Source organism: Gadus macrocephalus, chromosome 10 (assembly GCF_031168955.1).
Source record: "Gadus macrocephalus chromosome 10, ASM3116895v1".
Taxonomy (NCBI): Eukaryota; Metazoa; Chordata; class Actinopteri; order Gadiformes; family Gadidae; genus Gadus; species Gadus macrocephalus.
In genome coordinates this window covers 21,904,375-21,922,021 of record NC_082391.1, presented here as the reverse complement: position 1 = coordinate 21,922,021, position 17,647 = coordinate 21,904,375, and the positions used below count along the sequence as shown (strand labels likewise).

The 17,647-nt window shown below is 47.9% G+C and overlaps 1 protein-coding gene and 1 long non-coding RNA gene across 3 annotated transcripts; one reads left to right on the top strand and one right to left on the bottom strand.

Moving 5' to 3' along the window:
* The first annotated feature begins 212 nt into the window (after positions 1–212).
* Positions 213–6,974, top strand: LOC132466461 (uncharacterized). Of its 2 annotated transcripts, none has more exons than XR_009527865.1 (3): positions 213–325; positions 440–857; positions 6,824–6,974. It is a non-coding gene; the product is annotated as an uncharacterized LOC132466461 (long non-coding RNA). The 2 variants fall into 2 exon arrangements; XR_009527864.1 differs by having other exon boundaries at positions 440–869; positions 6,824–6,960.
* On the bottom strand, positions 2,055–16,598 carry polr2b (RNA polymerase II subunit B). Its single transcript, XM_060063689.1, has 25 exons — positions 16,438–16,598; positions 15,913–15,985; positions 15,497–15,647; positions 14,502–14,614; positions 14,176–14,395; positions 13,088–13,246; positions 12,552–12,716; positions 12,263–12,459; positions 11,839–11,958; positions 10,966–11,152; positions 10,603–10,746; positions 9,621–9,760; positions 8,902–9,013; positions 8,384–8,538; positions 7,920–8,118; positions 7,628–7,796; positions 7,301–7,397; positions 6,894–6,988; positions 6,156–6,406; positions 5,507–5,596; positions 4,588–4,695; positions 3,872–3,985; positions 3,279–3,439; positions 2,810–3,005; positions 2,055–2,465 (listed from the first exon to the last, which is right to left on the bottom strand). Exons 1-25 carry the CDS (start codon positions 16,454–16,456, stop codon positions 2,376–2,378), a joined length of 3,525 nt encoding a protein of 1,174 aa, XP_059919672.1. The 5' UTR covers positions 16,457–16,598; the 3' UTR covers positions 2,055–2,375.
* Between the last annotated feature and the right edge of the window lie 1,049 nt (positions 16,599–17,647).

The window sequence follows — 17,647 nt, the reverse complement described above, 5'->3', positions numbered from 1 at the left end:
TGCACCGGCTACAAAACAGCCTGTGAGGAGCTTTTAACAACACACCAGTGCTTCATCAGTGCATGTTGTCGTCTCGTTGTCGTTCTTTGCAGGCGTCTCCTACTCTGACCCGACCGACGCCCGACTGCTCGCTGCTCCCGACGAGGTCGACCCTCCCAGTGAGTATACGTTTTGTAGTGAATACACTTGTACCGCACGTGTAACGCACCGCCCTAACGCCGATATGGGTTGTCGGGCACGTCCACGGACGCCCCGCCAGCCGCGGCCCCGCTGGGAGGACCAGCACCAGGACCGATGGCCACGAGGGCCTGCCATCGGCAAAGAGGTTTGTATGATGTGTGTGTGTGTTTGTGTGTTTATGATGTGTGTGTTTATGTGTGCCTGTCTGCTGCACATTCACACCCGCTCACTGTGTGTGTCTGCTGTGTGTGTGTTTCAGCTGCTCCCCCTCAGCTGGAGGAAGACGCTGCCTGAGGAGCAACAGGAGTGGGTGGGCCGGGCGCTGGTCCGCAGGGACCCCAGCAGCGGGAAAGCTGTCCTCACCACACCGCCCCGACTGAGGTGGTACCCGCCAGCCGCCCGGCTCCTCTACACGCAGCCCCCCGGCCACAGCTCACGCCTTCTTCCAGCGCCCGTTCATCCTCTGGCTTCCGTATCGGATGTGGGCGTACCACCTCAAGTGCCCCGCCGATGGGGGTAAGCTGATGGGCGCTGGCCTCTACAAGACCGTCCGGAGGGTCTAGGACAGGAGTAGGTGGTATTACATGGCCACAGAGGGCCTTCAGTGCCCCTCCTGAGACAAGAAGGTGGCGGGCTGGTCGCAGGACATCCTGGAGCAGCTGGACGTTGCTCACCGTGTATGTCACCGAGTATGTCACTGAGTCATTCTGCGTTTACCCAGCGTTTCGTCGCTCGTGGTTAACTACGGTTAACTGTCTGTGTTCAAATTAGGGATAGAAACAGGCACAGAAAACACATTAGTTTAACTTCAAACGGCAATGAAACCCAGGTCATAAAAATGGGGTGCGGCGGAGACGGACACCATGGGCGTCCCTTTGATCGACCGCGCCCGAATGGAGGACATCTGGGGCGATACAGAGAAGTCCTCCCTGGTCTTGGGCTGGCCACAGCGGCTGCAGGTACAGGAGGAGTTCCCGGGCACGACGCTCCTTCCCTGCCTGGACCCTGTGCCTCCAGCAGTGGAGCCATGGAGCCAACGGCCGTGGCTGGAGCCGAGAGCGGGCTGAGGTCCAGTGGGGGGGGGGTAGAGGCTGAGAAGGGGGGGGGGGCGATGCGGTCGTACAGCTCCGGGGCCAGCAGCCCTCGGATCGTTACAGCAAGACCGGAGGCGTCCGCGGGCAGGCGGTGCTGGAGGGGCTGGTCTGGCTGGTCCAGCAATGTCCAATGTTTGGCGAGCCGATCAGCAACCCGCTGGACTTTAACTTGAGAGGCTTGGGCCAATCAGCAACCCGCTGGACTTTTGTTACTTTATGATACTTTAACGTAAGCAGCTTCAGCTCATCATTTTCGAAGATCAGGTAGTAAATTGTGAAAAATGCATTAAAAAATTAGCCGACAACCTAGTTATCTGCTATAGACCCGAGTGTATCTGTGGTATAAATGCTGGGACGAATTTCAAAGTATAAATATGTAAAACTTAATGTTCAATGTACAGATCGTCGCGTTTCCCATTGAAACGAGCGGAGCGGCGATTAGGCTTCAAAACGAGCGAAAAAAATACCTCTCAAACACCCTCAGCTAAATTCATAAGCGTTGGGCCACTTTCGTCCACTTGTGACTTTTGCAATGGCGCACAGGTTCCTCATTCTTAGTTCCCCTTGGAGGAAACACACGCGGTTGCAACGGTTTTAGATTGGCTGAAATTAGCATTTGCTGAAAATATTCAATACATTTCTGATTGGATTTAAAAAGCAGATAGTGATGTGACTTTTTGTAGTAGCCACGTACTAGAGTAGTGTTCAAATTAGGGATAGAAACAGGCACAGAAAACACATTAGTTTAACTTACTTAATCAAACGGCAATGAAACCCAGGTCATAAAAAGCAAGATTTATTCAAATTTTACAAAACAGAGAACATGACTATCAATATGATTCCCCAGAACTCTCTCAGTGCACCGGACTTCACAAAGACCTAAAAAAAGAAAGTAAAGCAGCTCCACAGAGTTTCAGTTTACGCGTTACTGGTGAGCCTAGCTTTTCCATTTGTCATCGTCGTGAAGTGGACACTTTAGATCCGTCCGGGACATTCCTCTCCCCACCGGCGGAGCTCCACGTGTTTCACGGAAGCCCAGAAGCGCGGTCTGAGCGAGTGGACCCGGGGCGGCAGGTGGTGACCTCGGCTCGACTTCGGGCCCTAGGAGGTCATCATGCGAGGGGCGATGCTCATGGACATGAGCTCCTGGAAGAGGAGCTTGCAGGCGTAGGGCATCCGCACCAGCGAGATCTGAGACCACGGAGGACAAAACGGAAACGCTGACTAAAATAAAAAGTCATGCTGAGGCGCTGTGGCTCATTCAGCAGCATGGAGACAAGCAGCATTCTGTGCTTAGTTTTTTCACACCCTCACGTTCGCGTCACTACACCAAGTCACTTAAGGCCCCTCAGCGACTGCTGTGTGTTACTCAAGTTGCGAGTTTGCTGACGTTAATAAGTAATTAGTTAACAAGTCATTCATTGATTGCATTTTGTTTGGATACATGACCATGACTAGCGCAGACAGGAAAACAGAGCAGTGGCTCAGAGGGAGACGTGTGCAACAAGGGAGGTGGCCGTGGCCCGTTGGCGTACCTGGGTTTTGTTGCGGCAGCCGCGACACTCGTAGGTGTGGGTGCGCGTGTTGGCGATGGCCATGAGGCCGCACAGGTTGCACACGTGCACCTGGTAGGGGTCGGACGCCTCGAACAGACGCTCCTTCAGGAACTGGGCGGCGCCGTGGGCGATCTGACAATCACGCTCCATCTCGCCGAAACGCAGACCGCCATCGCTGGGAGGAGGGCAGAACACGATTGGTTGGGTGAGGGGAGAGAAGGAGTATGAGAAACAGGGGAAGGAGGAGGGACAGACAGACAGACAGAGAGAAACGGGGAAATGAAGAGAGTGAGAGAGAGGTGAGACAGGTGGACCAGCAAGAAAGAGAGCGCGCATCGGGGAAATAAAGAGTTAGCGACAGAGAGACGTAAAGAGAGAGAAACAGCACGAGAGAGACAGAATGTTGGAAAGACGGAGTGCGAGTCCAAGGAGGGCGATGGGTTCCTACCGCGATCTGCCCTCCATGGGCTGTCTGTTGAGGATCTGGACGGGCCCTCGGGCCCGGGAGTGGATCTTGTCGTCCACCATGTGCTTGAGGCGCTGGTAGTATGTGGGCCCGATGAAGATCTGGGAGGTGAGCTTGCGGCCGGTGAAGCCGTTGTAGAGAACCTGCAGTGGAAGAGACGGAGAGCGCTTGGACATCAGGCGTGGCACGCAGTGAGCCGTCGTATCAGACCTGTGGGAGTGGGAGGTCTCTGTGGCACAATGCCTGATATTAGGGATAGGACCGCCAGCTCCGACTTCGTATCAAGACCCGAACGGGTACCACACAACAAAAACGTAGAAAACGGAATCCAGTATGACATAGCAGTGTACATAACCGGCCAGTGTTTACTCGGTGAGTTACACTGAGCTGCTCATGCACCTACAATTGCCTCTCAAACACACTCATAAATAGTGAATGAATGAACGAACGAACGGGCGTTAGTCTGTATCCATTTCCCACGTACCAAGTCGAGCCACAACAACCTCACATATTGTCAACGGTAACCCCCTCTCACTGGAGAGCGGTACAGAGGAGAACGAGTGCTCTGGCGTTACCTCGTTGCCCCTCAGGTGGTAGCCGTACTCGGACAGCAGGTTGGAGACCTTCTGCACGTTGACCGCGTCGTTGAACGGCGTGGCGTCGCCGATCTCGCCCTTGTTTGCAGAAACCTGCGCGCGCACGGCGGAAAAGGGACAGAACGAGACGGGATCACGTCAACGTTTTACATGGAGCAGTGTTTCATTTCAAAACGATTTAACTAAATGGGTTGGTTCAGAGTTGATGTACGATTGATCAGTTGACTCGTTGGTCAGAGTTGTGCTGGAGTGCCCTGTGCCCGGGTCAACAGTAAACATGCCTAGAGTAACGTTGGCGTCCGACTAGTTAATCTCAGTGTACCCAATATACTAGAGTCGCGCTGGGCGACAGTGTGACCTCGGGCCGGGCTGAACACAGAGCGACGGCGTCAGTGTGGGGCTAGCTGTGACTGGCTCTCAAGGCGTACTGTGACACAAGATCCAGCCTTGCAGTGCAAAGTAAACAGGATACTGGACAACATCAACAGTGTAGGCAGACTGTTGGATGGAGACGGATGCTCCATAGAGATTACACACACACACACACACACACACACAGGGAACTTTGGAAATACATTTATCTACAGAATTGTTTAGGTTGAATTTCAGATTCTATACTCTGAAACTAGGTTGTGCAGCACTATAACTTTTTGTCCGTCTCTCACACACACACACACACACACACACGCACTTACCTTGCCCTGCAGACACTCGATCAAGTGACCGACTGTCATTCGAGAGGGGATGGCGTGGGGGTTGATGATGATGTCTGGCGTGATCCCCTCACACGTGAAGGGCATATCCTACAGAGCCAACACACAAAGAGGCTAGAAGACACAACACCCGCGGACGGCTCTTTGGATTGAGACCTATTGATTAAGACCGCTTTACAAAGCAAATTTGTTCCCACACATGAGCCGCAGCAGGCTCTCCGGATTAATAAAGAGCTAGGGCTAACATGCAGAGAAGCAGAATGGGCTGGTTTGCGAGTTTGATAAAAGGAAGGTAGATAGGTAACAAAAGGTCAGGGAAACTATGGGTCTAGAAGATGGTCTACCCGTGTTTATTCACCGTTTAGTTACTTAGCTTGTAGTCAAAGAGACTAAGGCGATTATATTGGAATGAGATGCATCATGAATGAGCAGGTAGCGGTTTGTCTCCCAACGGGGTTTAAACCCAGAATCCTTTTGGCTCCTCGGTCAGACACACCAACCGCGGGCCTACACTATCTGGGCACGGGGTGTGATTCCTTTAGTATCTCCCAACTAAATGTTGATTCTTGTGGGCCACGATTCAATTCAAAAAATGATTCTTGATTCCCGATTCAAAATAAACGAATGAATCAGTACATAGGGGTGCACATTTCACAATCTACTCCAGTTCGCTATGTACTAAGAAAATTAATGTATTGAAGCAGAGTAGAGTGTGTAAAAGATCATATAATTTTTTAATATTTGAATATCAACAGATTTCATGAATGTAAACGCAAAAAACAAAAAAAATATTAACGTTTTTTGCAATTCTTTGTGATTGTTTTACCCCAGCCCTACTGGCCAGCATTTCGATCAGATATCTCTCCACATTCCCACTCCATGCATGAGGATGTGGTTTTACCTCTTGTCGGTACTGGATTCCGCAGGTACCCTTCTGTCCGTGTCGGCTGGCAAACTTGTCTCCGATCTGGGGGATGCGGACGGAGCGGACCTGTGGCCAGGGGAGATGGAGAGACAGACGGAGAGACAGACGGAGAGACAGACGGAGAGACAGACGGAGAGACAGACGGAGAGACAGGCTGTGACACGCAGCCCTGAGGGACTGTTCAGCTGGGCTGGAACAGGGGAAGAGTTACGCATACCCCGTTGGTCAACAGCCACCGCTCTGCAGCTCGTAAAGTACGAGGGTTTAATGATCTGGTTTAGACTGATTGATAGGGAACTCTCTCTGTGTGTGTGTGTGTCTCTGTGTGTGTGTGTGTGTGTGTCTCTGTGTGTGTGTCTCTGTGTGTGTGTGTGTGTGTCTCTGTCTCTGTGTGTCTGTGTGTGTGTGTGTGTGTGCGCGCGCTGGAATTCGCTCGGTGCATTAGCCTTCATGAGTAAAAAAGTATTAATTCCGTTTAACGGATTCTCGTTAAGAACAATAATTGTGGTTTTGTGAGACTCTTTAAATCCTAACAATCGCGCCGTCATGTCCTCATGAGCCAGCTCTGGGACCACCCCCCACCCTCAGCGGTCTGCGTCTCCTCCCCGGGGGGGGGGGGGCTCACCCTGATCTTGCAGAACTTGTAGCCCTCCTGGTTGAGGGTGACCATGACCTGGTCCACGATGCCCGTCTCGCTGGTGCGCAGGAAGGTGCTGCAGTCGCGCTTGGTGTAGCGGCGGTTGGTGCTGTCCAGCTCGTCGTCGTTCTCCGGCAGCGTCACCGTCTTGCCGATGATCACGTCCTCGCCGGAGACGCGCACGCCCGGCGCGATCAGCCCGTCGTCGTCCAGCTTGTCGTAGATGGCGTGCCGCATGCCTGGTTGGGGACAGGGGGAGGGGCTTGTAACGCAGCGGCGATGGTCACCCCCACCAGAGGGTATGAAGGAGGGCGCTTGGTTTGATGCCAAAGTCGACGGTGATTCAACGCTACATGATGCACTGTCAACCTGGTACAATGAGGCGTATCGGACACATCAAGGATGGGATGTAAAGGTTAACATTCACATCCGCCATTATGATATTGTTCTTGTTGGACGCCCGAATTTCCCTTCTGGGATTAATCTCATCTCATCTGATTAATGAAGTTTGTTAATAAAGTTGATGCTATCTTAATGCGACATTGATAACCATTTAGCGGTCAAGCTTTACTGAAGGGAAACCCACATTTGGATCAAGGTCCATTGCATGAATGAATCTAAAACACAACGGTTTTGTTTTGGTCGCATCATGGCAGATGGTCCCTATGGCGACTGGACCAGCGACTGCGGCGATCCTGAGCGCTATGCGCTGCGTGCTCCGCGTACCCTGGCAGGTTTCCCGGGTGGGCTTCTCGAAGATCTCCTCCTGGTCGAAGCCCTTCTTGGACTCCTGCTCTTTGTAGGAGCGGTAGAACACAGACCTGCCGGACAACATAAGCACCTGTAAACCTACCAGTCCATCCTCATCATCATCATCATCCCCACCACCACTGTGGGAACTGCTGACAGACCTGGAGCAGGCTTCATGCCGTCACTAGGAGTGCTTCAGACTAGGGTTTATTTAGACGTTATGTTTGTGTCTATAAGTGATCATCACTTATATAGTTTGATGCCCTTGGAGAAGACCGAATAAATTAACATTAAGCGGCGTTGTTTTACCCAAAGATACAAATGTCACGGGTCATGGACTAAATGAGAGAGACGTAGCCATGCAGACGGAGGAGCTGACTGACCTGAAGAATCCCCGGTCTACGGCAGACCTGTTCATGATGACCGAGTCCTCCTGGTTGTAACCCGTGTAGGAAGCGATGGCCACGATGGAGTTGATGCCTGACACACCACCAAAGTTCAAATCAATCCAGAAATTGCTAACATTCAAAAATGTAATATTGTACCTTTGTACACTTATATCGTAAAATACAATATATTTAATTAAATTTAAGAGTAAATTCTAGACTCCATAAGATGTAGGCATTCCAATCGATCACCAAAATCCTACAAATATAAAACCATTGGGAATGGAAGTTTATAACGAGTAGACAATAAATAAACAGCCCCACCTGCTGGCAGTTCTCTGAAGCGCAGGTACTCCATGGAGCGGGTGGTGACCAGAGGTTTCTGGGGGTAGTACAGCACATGGGCCAGTGTGTCCATGCGCACGTGGAAGTTGGTGATGTACACGCCCATGGCCTGCTTACCCATAGCAGACTGGTACGTGTTCCTGGGAGACTGCATGAAGGAGATGACAGCGAAATCATCATAAATCGACAATGATATCAGAGTATCTGACCAGCTTCATCAACCCTCGTCACACACACACCAGCATCACTTAGAGGGCCGTATTGCTGATACCTGGTTGTGATCGGGGAAGGGGATGATGGAGGCGCACACTCCCAGGATCATGGAGGGGTGGATCTCACAGTGGGTGTAGGTGGAGCAGTAGGCCACGCCCTTCTCCTGGAGGTCATCGGGGGTCATGGCCAGCATGACCGTCTCCTCCTCCAGGGTGTCGATGTACTCCACCACGCCACTGGCAACCAGGTCCTGCCAACTGGCGCGCACACACACACACACACACACACACACACACACACACACACACGTTAGACCACTAGGGTCACTCGACAGCGGCCATTGGGTGTTGCGTTTAATAAGCCTCAGGTAGCTAACATATTGCCAAGATTCAAATTCTGGATGGCGGGGGCACACCACTTTCACACAAAACGATGACATCATTCTTTGCACATTGACTTTGGGCCACTGAGGAGCGACGGCGAGTCGAAAGCGGGCGGTGACGGCGTCCAGGGCCAGCTCACCTGTAGTTGTTGTACTCTCGCTCCTTGAGCTGGTCGATGTGTCTCCTCTTCAGCAGCAGCTTCTGTTTCTCCACGATCAGCAGGGGCCGACAGATGCGTCCGGCGTCCGTGTAGATCCGGATCTCTCGCTCTCGGATGTCCCGGATCATCGACACCTGGGAACACACGCACACACACACACACACACACACACACATCCAGCGTGTCAATGCAGTCACACTATTCCAATTAGTATGTCTTGATGAACGTGGCATCCCTGATGTAGGGTTGGAACAACAACGTAGAAGGCGCCTCCAGGTTTGTTTCAGCAGCTACTCCACTCACAATCTCATACGTTTCATTACAGAATATTCTATATTGGCTCATTAAAAAAGTAAAAGTAAAAAGTACAAAAAGAAGATATTCATGATATTATCACATAAATCCTATTCTTAATTCATACACTGAACAGGAGTTTAGTTTAGCAGCACGAGGCCCCGTGCTGCCCAACAGCCCATAATAATCTTGGTCCCAGTTACCTCGGAGACGATGATGTCCATCTGCCTGCGGAGCTTCCTCAGGGTGTTCATCAGCTGCTCGGGGTCCTTGTGGATCCCCACCCAGCAGCCGTTCACAAAGATCTTAGTGGCGCTGCAATCAGAGAGCCCCGATCAATCAGACATGATCAATCAATCAGACACCCCCGATCAAACAGACATGATCAATCAATCAGACATCCCCGATCAATCAGACATGATCAATCAATCAGACATGATCAATCAATCAGACATGATCAATCAATCAGACATGATCAATCAATCAGACATGATCAATCAATCAGACATCCCCAATCAATCAGACATCCCCGATCAATCCCACATGATCAATCAGACATCCCCGATCAATCAGACATCCCCGATCAATCAGACATCCCCGATCAATCAGACATCCCCGATCAATCAGAGATGATCAATCAGACATGTGAAATCCCCGATCAACCCAACCTTGAGCTGGAGGTATATTATCAGCACACCAACATGGAGTAGAAGCAAGGAAGTATTTTGGCATACTTCCTTAACATGACCAATACAGTTATTGTTGCTTTAGCCCTAGCATCACACCACAACAAAAAATGATGTATCGCAATATTTCAGATGAAGATATTCCATAGTACGATTCCACGACAACATTCAGCTTTAAGAGCCCCAAAAATGTCTGTGTGACTTTGTATGCGGGCTTGTGTGCGTGTGTGACTCACTCTGCAATGGCAGCCGGGGAGATCTCCTCCAAGTTCTCCATGCTCCACTCCTCCAAGAACTCCAGGATGGGAGAGGGCTGGGAGCCCACGGAGATGTAGGCCATGAGGGCCAGGTTCTTCACCAGGCCTACAGCGTGCCCCTGCATCAACAGGACAGGGGGGACAAGGCCTTTAACACCAGCAAGACATCCTGCCATTTGGTTATTCAACTACTTCAAATAAATCACTCATACTATTGTCTGTGGTACAATTAAATGATTATTGCCCTTTACATTGACTGACACAACCCTGTGTTTCGGCCAACCTGGCTGCTATGCATGTTGGAGCTTTGGGTTTCTGTAGTTGCTCCAGTATTGATTGTGTGTGGGGGCAGCATAGTCGAGGTGTTTGATTACCGGCCGACCGTTGATGCAGTCTACCTCTACGTCTTCTAGAGCAAGCTGCTCTTAAATGACGTGCCTCTACAAATTGATGCTACCTTCGTTTTGGCTAAATGTATCGGCAGAATGGCTAAATACTGAACAGTAAAGAGGGTTTTTAAGAGCCGTGTTTGGTTACACAAGTCCCACCCCGAGCACCGTACCTCTGGGGTCTCTTTGTTTTTTTTTTGATTTGACTTTGATTTGGTTTTGCACATAATATTGTTTGCACTCGAAAAAAAAGAGAATTATTTAATTAAATTTTACTTTAACTTTTATCAATTTTAGTATTAGTTTCAATTTCATGCATGTAAAGAGTTATAATAAAACATTTCAAAATGCATGTGCAACTCGGTTAAATAAAAGACTGTTGGTCCAGTCAAATATTTTGTCATTGTCGTTTTCTTAAAATCTCGTCTCGTCTCGTTCTCGTGAACCGAATATCGTGTCTCGTCTCGTCTCGTGAGCCGAGTGTATTGTGACACCCCTACTAAATACTGAACAGTAAAGAGGGTTTGTAAGAGCCGTGTTTGGTTACACGAGTCCCACCCCGAGCACCGTACCTCGGGGGTCTCTGCGGGACAGATCATCCCCCACAGGGTGTTGTGCAGCTGCCGGGGCTTGGCCAGCTTGCCGTCCCTTCCGATGGGCGAGTTGAGGCGCCGCAGATGAGACAGCGTGGAGGCGAAGGTCAACCTGTTCAACACCTGACGGACAAACAGAAACAGGTTTAGTTTCAGGATGGCGCGTTTGCTCCCACCCTCAAAGGGCCCTAGGTTCCAGCCCTAATGTCGGCCTCCTACCTGTAGAAATCCTTGTGCATGAGAAATAAGCCCTACCTGCTTCTTAATGACATGCATCCGACTCCACGGAGTTAGTGTGGATGAAAGCATCCGATAGTAGGCTAGGGAAGCGTGTTATCTCACCTGGGATACTCCCGCCCTGGCCTGATGGGCCTTCTTCACGTCTCCCCAGTTGCCTGTGGCCAGGGAGTACTTGAGGCCGTCCGAGATGATGCGTGTCTTGATGGCCAGCTCCAGGTTGAAGTCCTTCCCGCGGTCGATGAACTTCTGGGCGTAGATGCGGATCTCCTTCAGAAGGTTCTTGAACATCCTGGAAACAAGAAGAGGTCGTCCACTTGTGTGTCAACACTAGGGCTGGGTAAAAATATCGATTCATCAATGCACCGCAATTTATTTGTTCTCGATTAAATTTCGATTCAGAACTTTTTTGAAAATCCATTTCCATAAAATAAAGAAATATTTTTTTTCAAAAAGAAGCATACTCAGTCATTGTAATCTAGAAGTGAGTATTCCTAAATGTACATGCCCTTTTACATTTGTCCATGTTATGATTATTAGTTTTATGCTGCAAGTTTAGCTCAGGAACAATACTATACAATGGTGTATTCCCTTTTCGCTAGTTAAAGCACAATGAAATGGTTAATTAATTTTGAAATGGTTCATTCTAAATAATATTTAGGTATTTTTGTCATCTGCCCGTATTATTGAATCGATATCGAAGCAATTGGATCAATATCGAATCTAATCGAATGAAGACCTAAAGAATCAAATTGAATTGAAAGGCACCTGGCAATACCCAGCCCTAGTCAACACTGAGGAAATCCGTAGATATGTATTATACGTAAAGAATTAGCATCTGGGACTCAAAGAGAAGATGCTTTTCAGAAGGTCTTCAACCATTGCAGAAGAACCCATAAATCAAATTATTAAAATGTTATAAAAATGTGAGAACCAATCAAGACATTGAAAAAAAAAATAGATTGTGTCAAGACCCACCCTCTGAAAAGGAAAGCCAATAGCGGGCCGGCCAGGTCCAGCCTCTTGTTGCCATAGTGATCCCTGTCATCCAGCTCTCTTCTTCCAAGGGCAGCCAAGAGAAGTCTGTGAACCATGTACCTGAAAGAAGAAAAGATGAATATGAAGCACAACTAACATATTTCACCCTTACAGGAGGTCATGTTTGATCATGTGCTTTACTTTCACTCGATGCCAGTTGAAGTATTAACTTTGACACAGTGTAAACTTTTTTCTATGTAAAGCAAAGGCTTCAGAAGACCATACCATGAAGTTATGTTTAACTGTCGTAATGTTTGGCATCAATAATGTCAATGTACCTCAACTGTAACCAATGTTTACATCTTTATCTAGTCCTACATTGTGTGCATTATTCTTATTTCCTCTTTTTTTTTGATTCTCCTACCCCAGGAAGTAGGCCTTCTTGGTCTCGCAGAAGTCGCTCACTCCCACGTGGGGCAGCACCTCCTTCTGCAGCACCTCCTTGGCATACTTGATCCTCCTCTCCTTGGTGACGCCGGGCTTGGCACCTCTGGAGCCGATGAAGTTGAGAGCCACATTCTGCTCCTGGATCACGAAGGCCTCATCCAGAGAGGGTTTTACCTGACAGACACATTGATCCGTATCGATGTCAGACACACAGACTTGTCAGGAAATCGGCGCCTTATAAGTGGCGGGAGGTTCACAGTGTTTACCATCTCCATCATCTCGGGGTCGTCGAAGTCGTAGATGATGTGCTCCAGGATGTCTCTGTCGGACACGAACCCCAGCGCTCGGAACACGATGATGATGGGCACTTCCTGCCGAATGTACGGCAGTGTGGACACGATCCTCTGGCCAATGGCGCTCTTCTTTACTCCCTGAAAGCAGGACGGGGGGAGGAGGGGGAAATGTTCCCATTAGGATAGAAAGGTTTCTCAGATTGAAGCCCAACATTGACAGCCAAAAGAGACCCCTCGGAAAATCCCAATGAAATGTTTCTTAAATAGCGATATCTTAAACGACAAGAAAGGAAGTTTCGGAAGGATGAAATTGTGCCAGCTAATTGGAGTTACTTAATCCAAATCCACATAGCTACAGTTCAGGTGAGAGTTTACAGGTGACCAACAACTACTCGTCAGGTGAGATTCAGTTTGTCCAGGTGAGAGTAAAGGTTAACCACCACCACACTACAGGGGATAGTCAGTACATCCAGAAGAGGGTTTCTAGGTAGCTGTGGGCGTGTACTCACCTGGCCTCCTCTGGCCATCATGCTGACCCAGATGGAGCTGGTGGGGCGAGAGGAGTTCTCCAGGCAGGACCGGCACTCCCCTGTGTAGGCGTACTTGGAGTCCTTCTTGGCAAACACATACACTGTGTTGGTGGCCATCTTCTCCTGGGCGATCAGGACCTGAGAAGAATGTATTCATGTATGATACCTATTATATATATGCACACACACACACACACCTGATATCAAAACCATAAACAACAATATAAAGAAATTCCAAATCCTATTAACAAAATTAACTTTGGCCAAAAATCTGTTAATTTCCCACTCAGGGGATGATAGAGGCTTGTCTTATTGCGCATTTCCACCGAAGGGTGCAGGTCTGTTCAGTCTGCAAAGGTGCAGACATTTCAACCGGCAAAAGTGGGCGTGATCCGGACTGAGCCGTGAGTCGTACTCGTCCCGCAATACTCCTCCGTTGGGGTACTGAGACGCCTGGAAGGGTGCCGGCAAGTGTGAGCTACACACGCCGTCCGTTGATTGGTCGACAGAATTGTCAGTTCCGCGCGGCGGGCGGATAATAATAATAACAAACAAACGCAGTAACCGCAAGGTAATTCTGTACAACGGCGAAAGCTACGATTATTGAATAAAATGTTGCGCAAAAATTTGACGTCCTTCTTGGACGTCTTACATTGTGGCTCTTTTAATTGGTCGTGTTCCTTCTTTTTCCTTGGATTTAATAGCAGGCTACACTGTGTCGGGCTGCTATGAGGTCACGATGCTTGCGTAGCTGCAGCGGCCATCGCCATCCGGCTTAAACCCCGCCCTACCATAAGGGTACTGTCGGCGGTGGAAACGTGAGCCGTAACTGAGCTGGGCGATACCACACCCTCACTACTGGGCTGAGGATTCCTGGGTCCGAAGCGCACCCGCCGGTGGAAAAGCACCATTAAAAGATAAACTTAGCTAGAGTAACATTCCTCGGGGCGCACATTAACCAGCCAGACCTGTTCCCCAAATCCCTTTTGAGGAAAAACTATCAAATTGGGCTAAGAAGTGAGCACAGCAGCATTACTTACTACGATGGCACTCTATCAACCCCTTACCTTCTCGGAGCCATTGATGATGAAGTAGCCCCCGGGGTCCAGGGGACACTCGTTGAGCTCACACAGATCACGATCCGTCAGGCCGCTGAGCAGGCAGTAGGTGGAGCGGAGCATGATGGGGATTTTACCGATGAAGGTCTTCTGGTGCTGGGTCAGCAGCTGGTCCTCGCCCTCCTTGATGATGGTTTTGGTGATGTCCACGTAGAGAGGGGCCGAGTACCTGAACGCCACGCGGGAGGAGACAAGACGTGTTGAACACACCTCACTGAAAAAAGCAGGGAAAACCTGTGAGGACCAACACTGGGTCTGAAGAGAGGAGAGCGTACGTGAGGTTGCGAAGGCGAGCTTCGTTGGGCATCATGGGAGACGGAGCGCCGTCTCTCTCCCAGTGGGTGGGCTTGGACAGGTAGATCTGCTCAAACTTCAGCAGGTAGCGTGGCTGTGTAGACAAGAAATAAGGGGGCATGAGATTTTTGATTCAAGCTACCAAACCCACCATTTCTACTATTTAGTCATTACGCCGACACTTTTAACCAATGCAAATGATGAATGTTCATTTCAGGTAGAGGTAGGTAGAGGTTAGGGCTAGGGTAGGGTGAGGGCTCCTTTCTCACTGGTGCCTAAAGGTAGACCGCAGACATTGGGACTCAAACCCAGAACCTTTCACCTGGGAGTCAAGCACCCCAACAGCTCGGCTGGCCTGGCCCAATACCCATAATTCCTAGGGATGCACTGAATATTCGGCCACCAAAAATGTTCGGCCGAAAATGGCCCAAAGAATAATTTTCGGTTTCGGCCGAAGGAGTAAAAAGACACCCAACATTTTTATTTTTGATAATAAGAAAATAAATTTGTTTTACTCATTTATTTAAAAGGTACATTGTTCTTAAATTCTTGCTATAAGGTCTGCTGGAATGTTAGAAAACGTTCAGTATTAAATAATTAATTTGTATCAAATTTGTAATAGATTTTTTTTATTGAAAAGCAAGATTTATTTAGGGGAAAATTTTATGAAAAACAGCAAAAGCCACATTCGGTATTCGGTTTCGGCGAACTGTTTCAGTATATTCGGTTTCGTCCAAGAATTTTCATTTCAGTCCATCCCTAACAATTCCCAGCCTCTTCGATGTAAGAAAAACAACTGCAATTAAAGTCGTTAATTAAAAACGTGTAATGGAATTAATTGACATTCACGTTTCCTATCCCAAGACTAAATCCATATGTGACCAGGAACTTGGGGAGTGAGACGCAACAGCAATGTTATTATTAAAAAATATTACTATTAATGATGATGATTATTATCATTAGCTGTGGCTCTCACCGGATCCTCCACTTCCCCGGAGGTGTGCTGTGCCTCAGCCTGCAGGTCGATGGGTGGGGCGTCCTCCACGATCCTCTGGACGGACATCTGGATGAACTCATCGAATGAGTCCAGCTGCTGTCGCACCAGACCCTTCTCGTCAAAGTACGAGCTACAAGAAGAGGACAATTGTTCTGTTACCAACAACAATACCAAGATCTGTAATGTGTACTGAATATTGTTCAAGTCTGACAAGACTGTGTATGTCAAGAAGTATGGCTGACAGTACAATATATTAATCGACTACAAAGCATGCAATACACTCTTTTTTTAAGCCAAATTATAGGCTAAACTAAAATGCCAGGGCATGACCATGCAATTCGATTTTCCTAATCATACTTATGACAACAGAATTATACATCTGAAAGATTAGCTACCTGATAACAATCCAACAGGCTTCTTGCCACAAATCGGAGGTGATTTCATCTTCATCTTCGTCATACTGGGTCTCTGGAATTAAGAGAGATGATTCAGCAAAGGGGAAATTACAGTTAAAAATGAATGCTGGGTTTTGCTATATGGTATGTTTGATATACTTATAGATAAAATGGAAAGAGACACTTCCATCCCGACAAACCCAAAAAGTATAAGACGTTACTTATATTTATGTAGATCTGATGTATGCACATTGTATTTGAATGCATTTATAAACACATACATTCCCAAAGGGTTAAATAAAGGGATTAGATTCCAAAACAACTTTATATACCAGCTATAGAGCTAGCATTTGAGCAAAACTCAAGCAAGTCGCGTCAAAGTAGCGCGCCATTAGCTTCGGCTACCTTAGCCGGCTAGTTATATTAGCCTGGCTCTGGTATGAATGAAAGCTAAGGTGAGCTCCATACAATATAGCTCACTATAATATCCTCGTTCACGACTCACTCAAAGTAACACGTCCTTACCCTCATCTGGATCATACATGGTACCAGAAAACGCTCTAAGGCGCTATTTAAATACTAAATGTCAGTAAAACTATTCCGACTTCACTCCGTGCGCACAACGCTGTGGAGGCAAGACAACAACACTGCAGAGAATAAAAGTCACTTCCGGCTATCACCGGTTCAGGAGTTTTCAAAATTAAAGTTCACAGCAAAAGCGACAATGTGGGAAAATAGAATAACTGCAGCGCAACTGAGAGGGATCTATCTAAATGGCTCTGGATAATATGGGTCCTGGCGCTTTCAAAATCAAAGCCTCCGATTGTGCTACAAATATCCTATCTATGTTTATTGTTCGGTGATCAGGGGAGTTATAGCTTACTTAATGTAAATAATAATAGGAATAGCCAAAGCTAACTTCAGCCAATTAATTGTGCAAGTAAACAAATATTGGAAAATGCATATGAAAAACCTATTTGCTGTATCTACTGTAATTTTGGCTTTGGATAATTATTATTATAATAATAATACTATTCTATTCATCATTTCTGCAATTATACACCCGAGCTTGCACAATAGTAATAGTGCACTAAAATGATCAGATATGTACTTCCTAGTTGATTCCACTAGATGTCAGAGATAGCCAGGAGAGGAAACCTAGTGCAAAAAAAAAGCCCAAATTCTGGCTTCAATTTAAACAAAACAATGATAAGGATTCATAAATATGGTTATTATGCAGACCAATAGCCAATAGCTGGTTAGGATACAACGTTACCACGTAGGCCTATGTTAACTTAAATTTGACCCATAGCATAGCTCCGCTATGAATTTTGCATCCATTTGTTTTGGTGTACTTTTTAATTGCGAATTGCGTTTGCATTTTAAGAAAATAACCAAGCATGGCAAATGTTGTTCTGAAGTTGAATTGACTTGAATTGAACTTAAATTGACTTCTGCCCTCATTTCTGGAAAGCTTGATCCGCCCTATTTCTTAGACTGGACAAAACTCTTTCTTATTCACACCCTCTTTCTCGCCTCTCAATATCTCTCTATCTCTTCCTCTTCTTCCTTCTTTGTTATTAGGTAGCCTCCCTTTACCTTTGCAGCTCTCCATTCCACTCCTCAGACCATCTTCGCCCTGCCCTCTCATTCCCTTCCTCTCCTAACCTCTCCCCTCTCCCCTCTCCCCCCCATTTATCTCCCTACCCTCTTATCCTCTCTTCGACTCCCCTCA

Coding starts and splice junctions, on each gene's coding strand:
- polr2b (XM_060063689.1), bottom strand. Junction 15,648..15,912: donor GCCTGTTGGATTGTTATCAG/GTAGCTAATCTT, acceptor CTCTTCTTGTAG/CTCGTACTTTGACGAGAAGG. Junction 10,747..10,965: donor CCAGGGCGGGAGTATCCCAG/GTGAGATAACAC, acceptor TTTGTCCGTCAG/GTGTTGAACAGGTTGACCTT.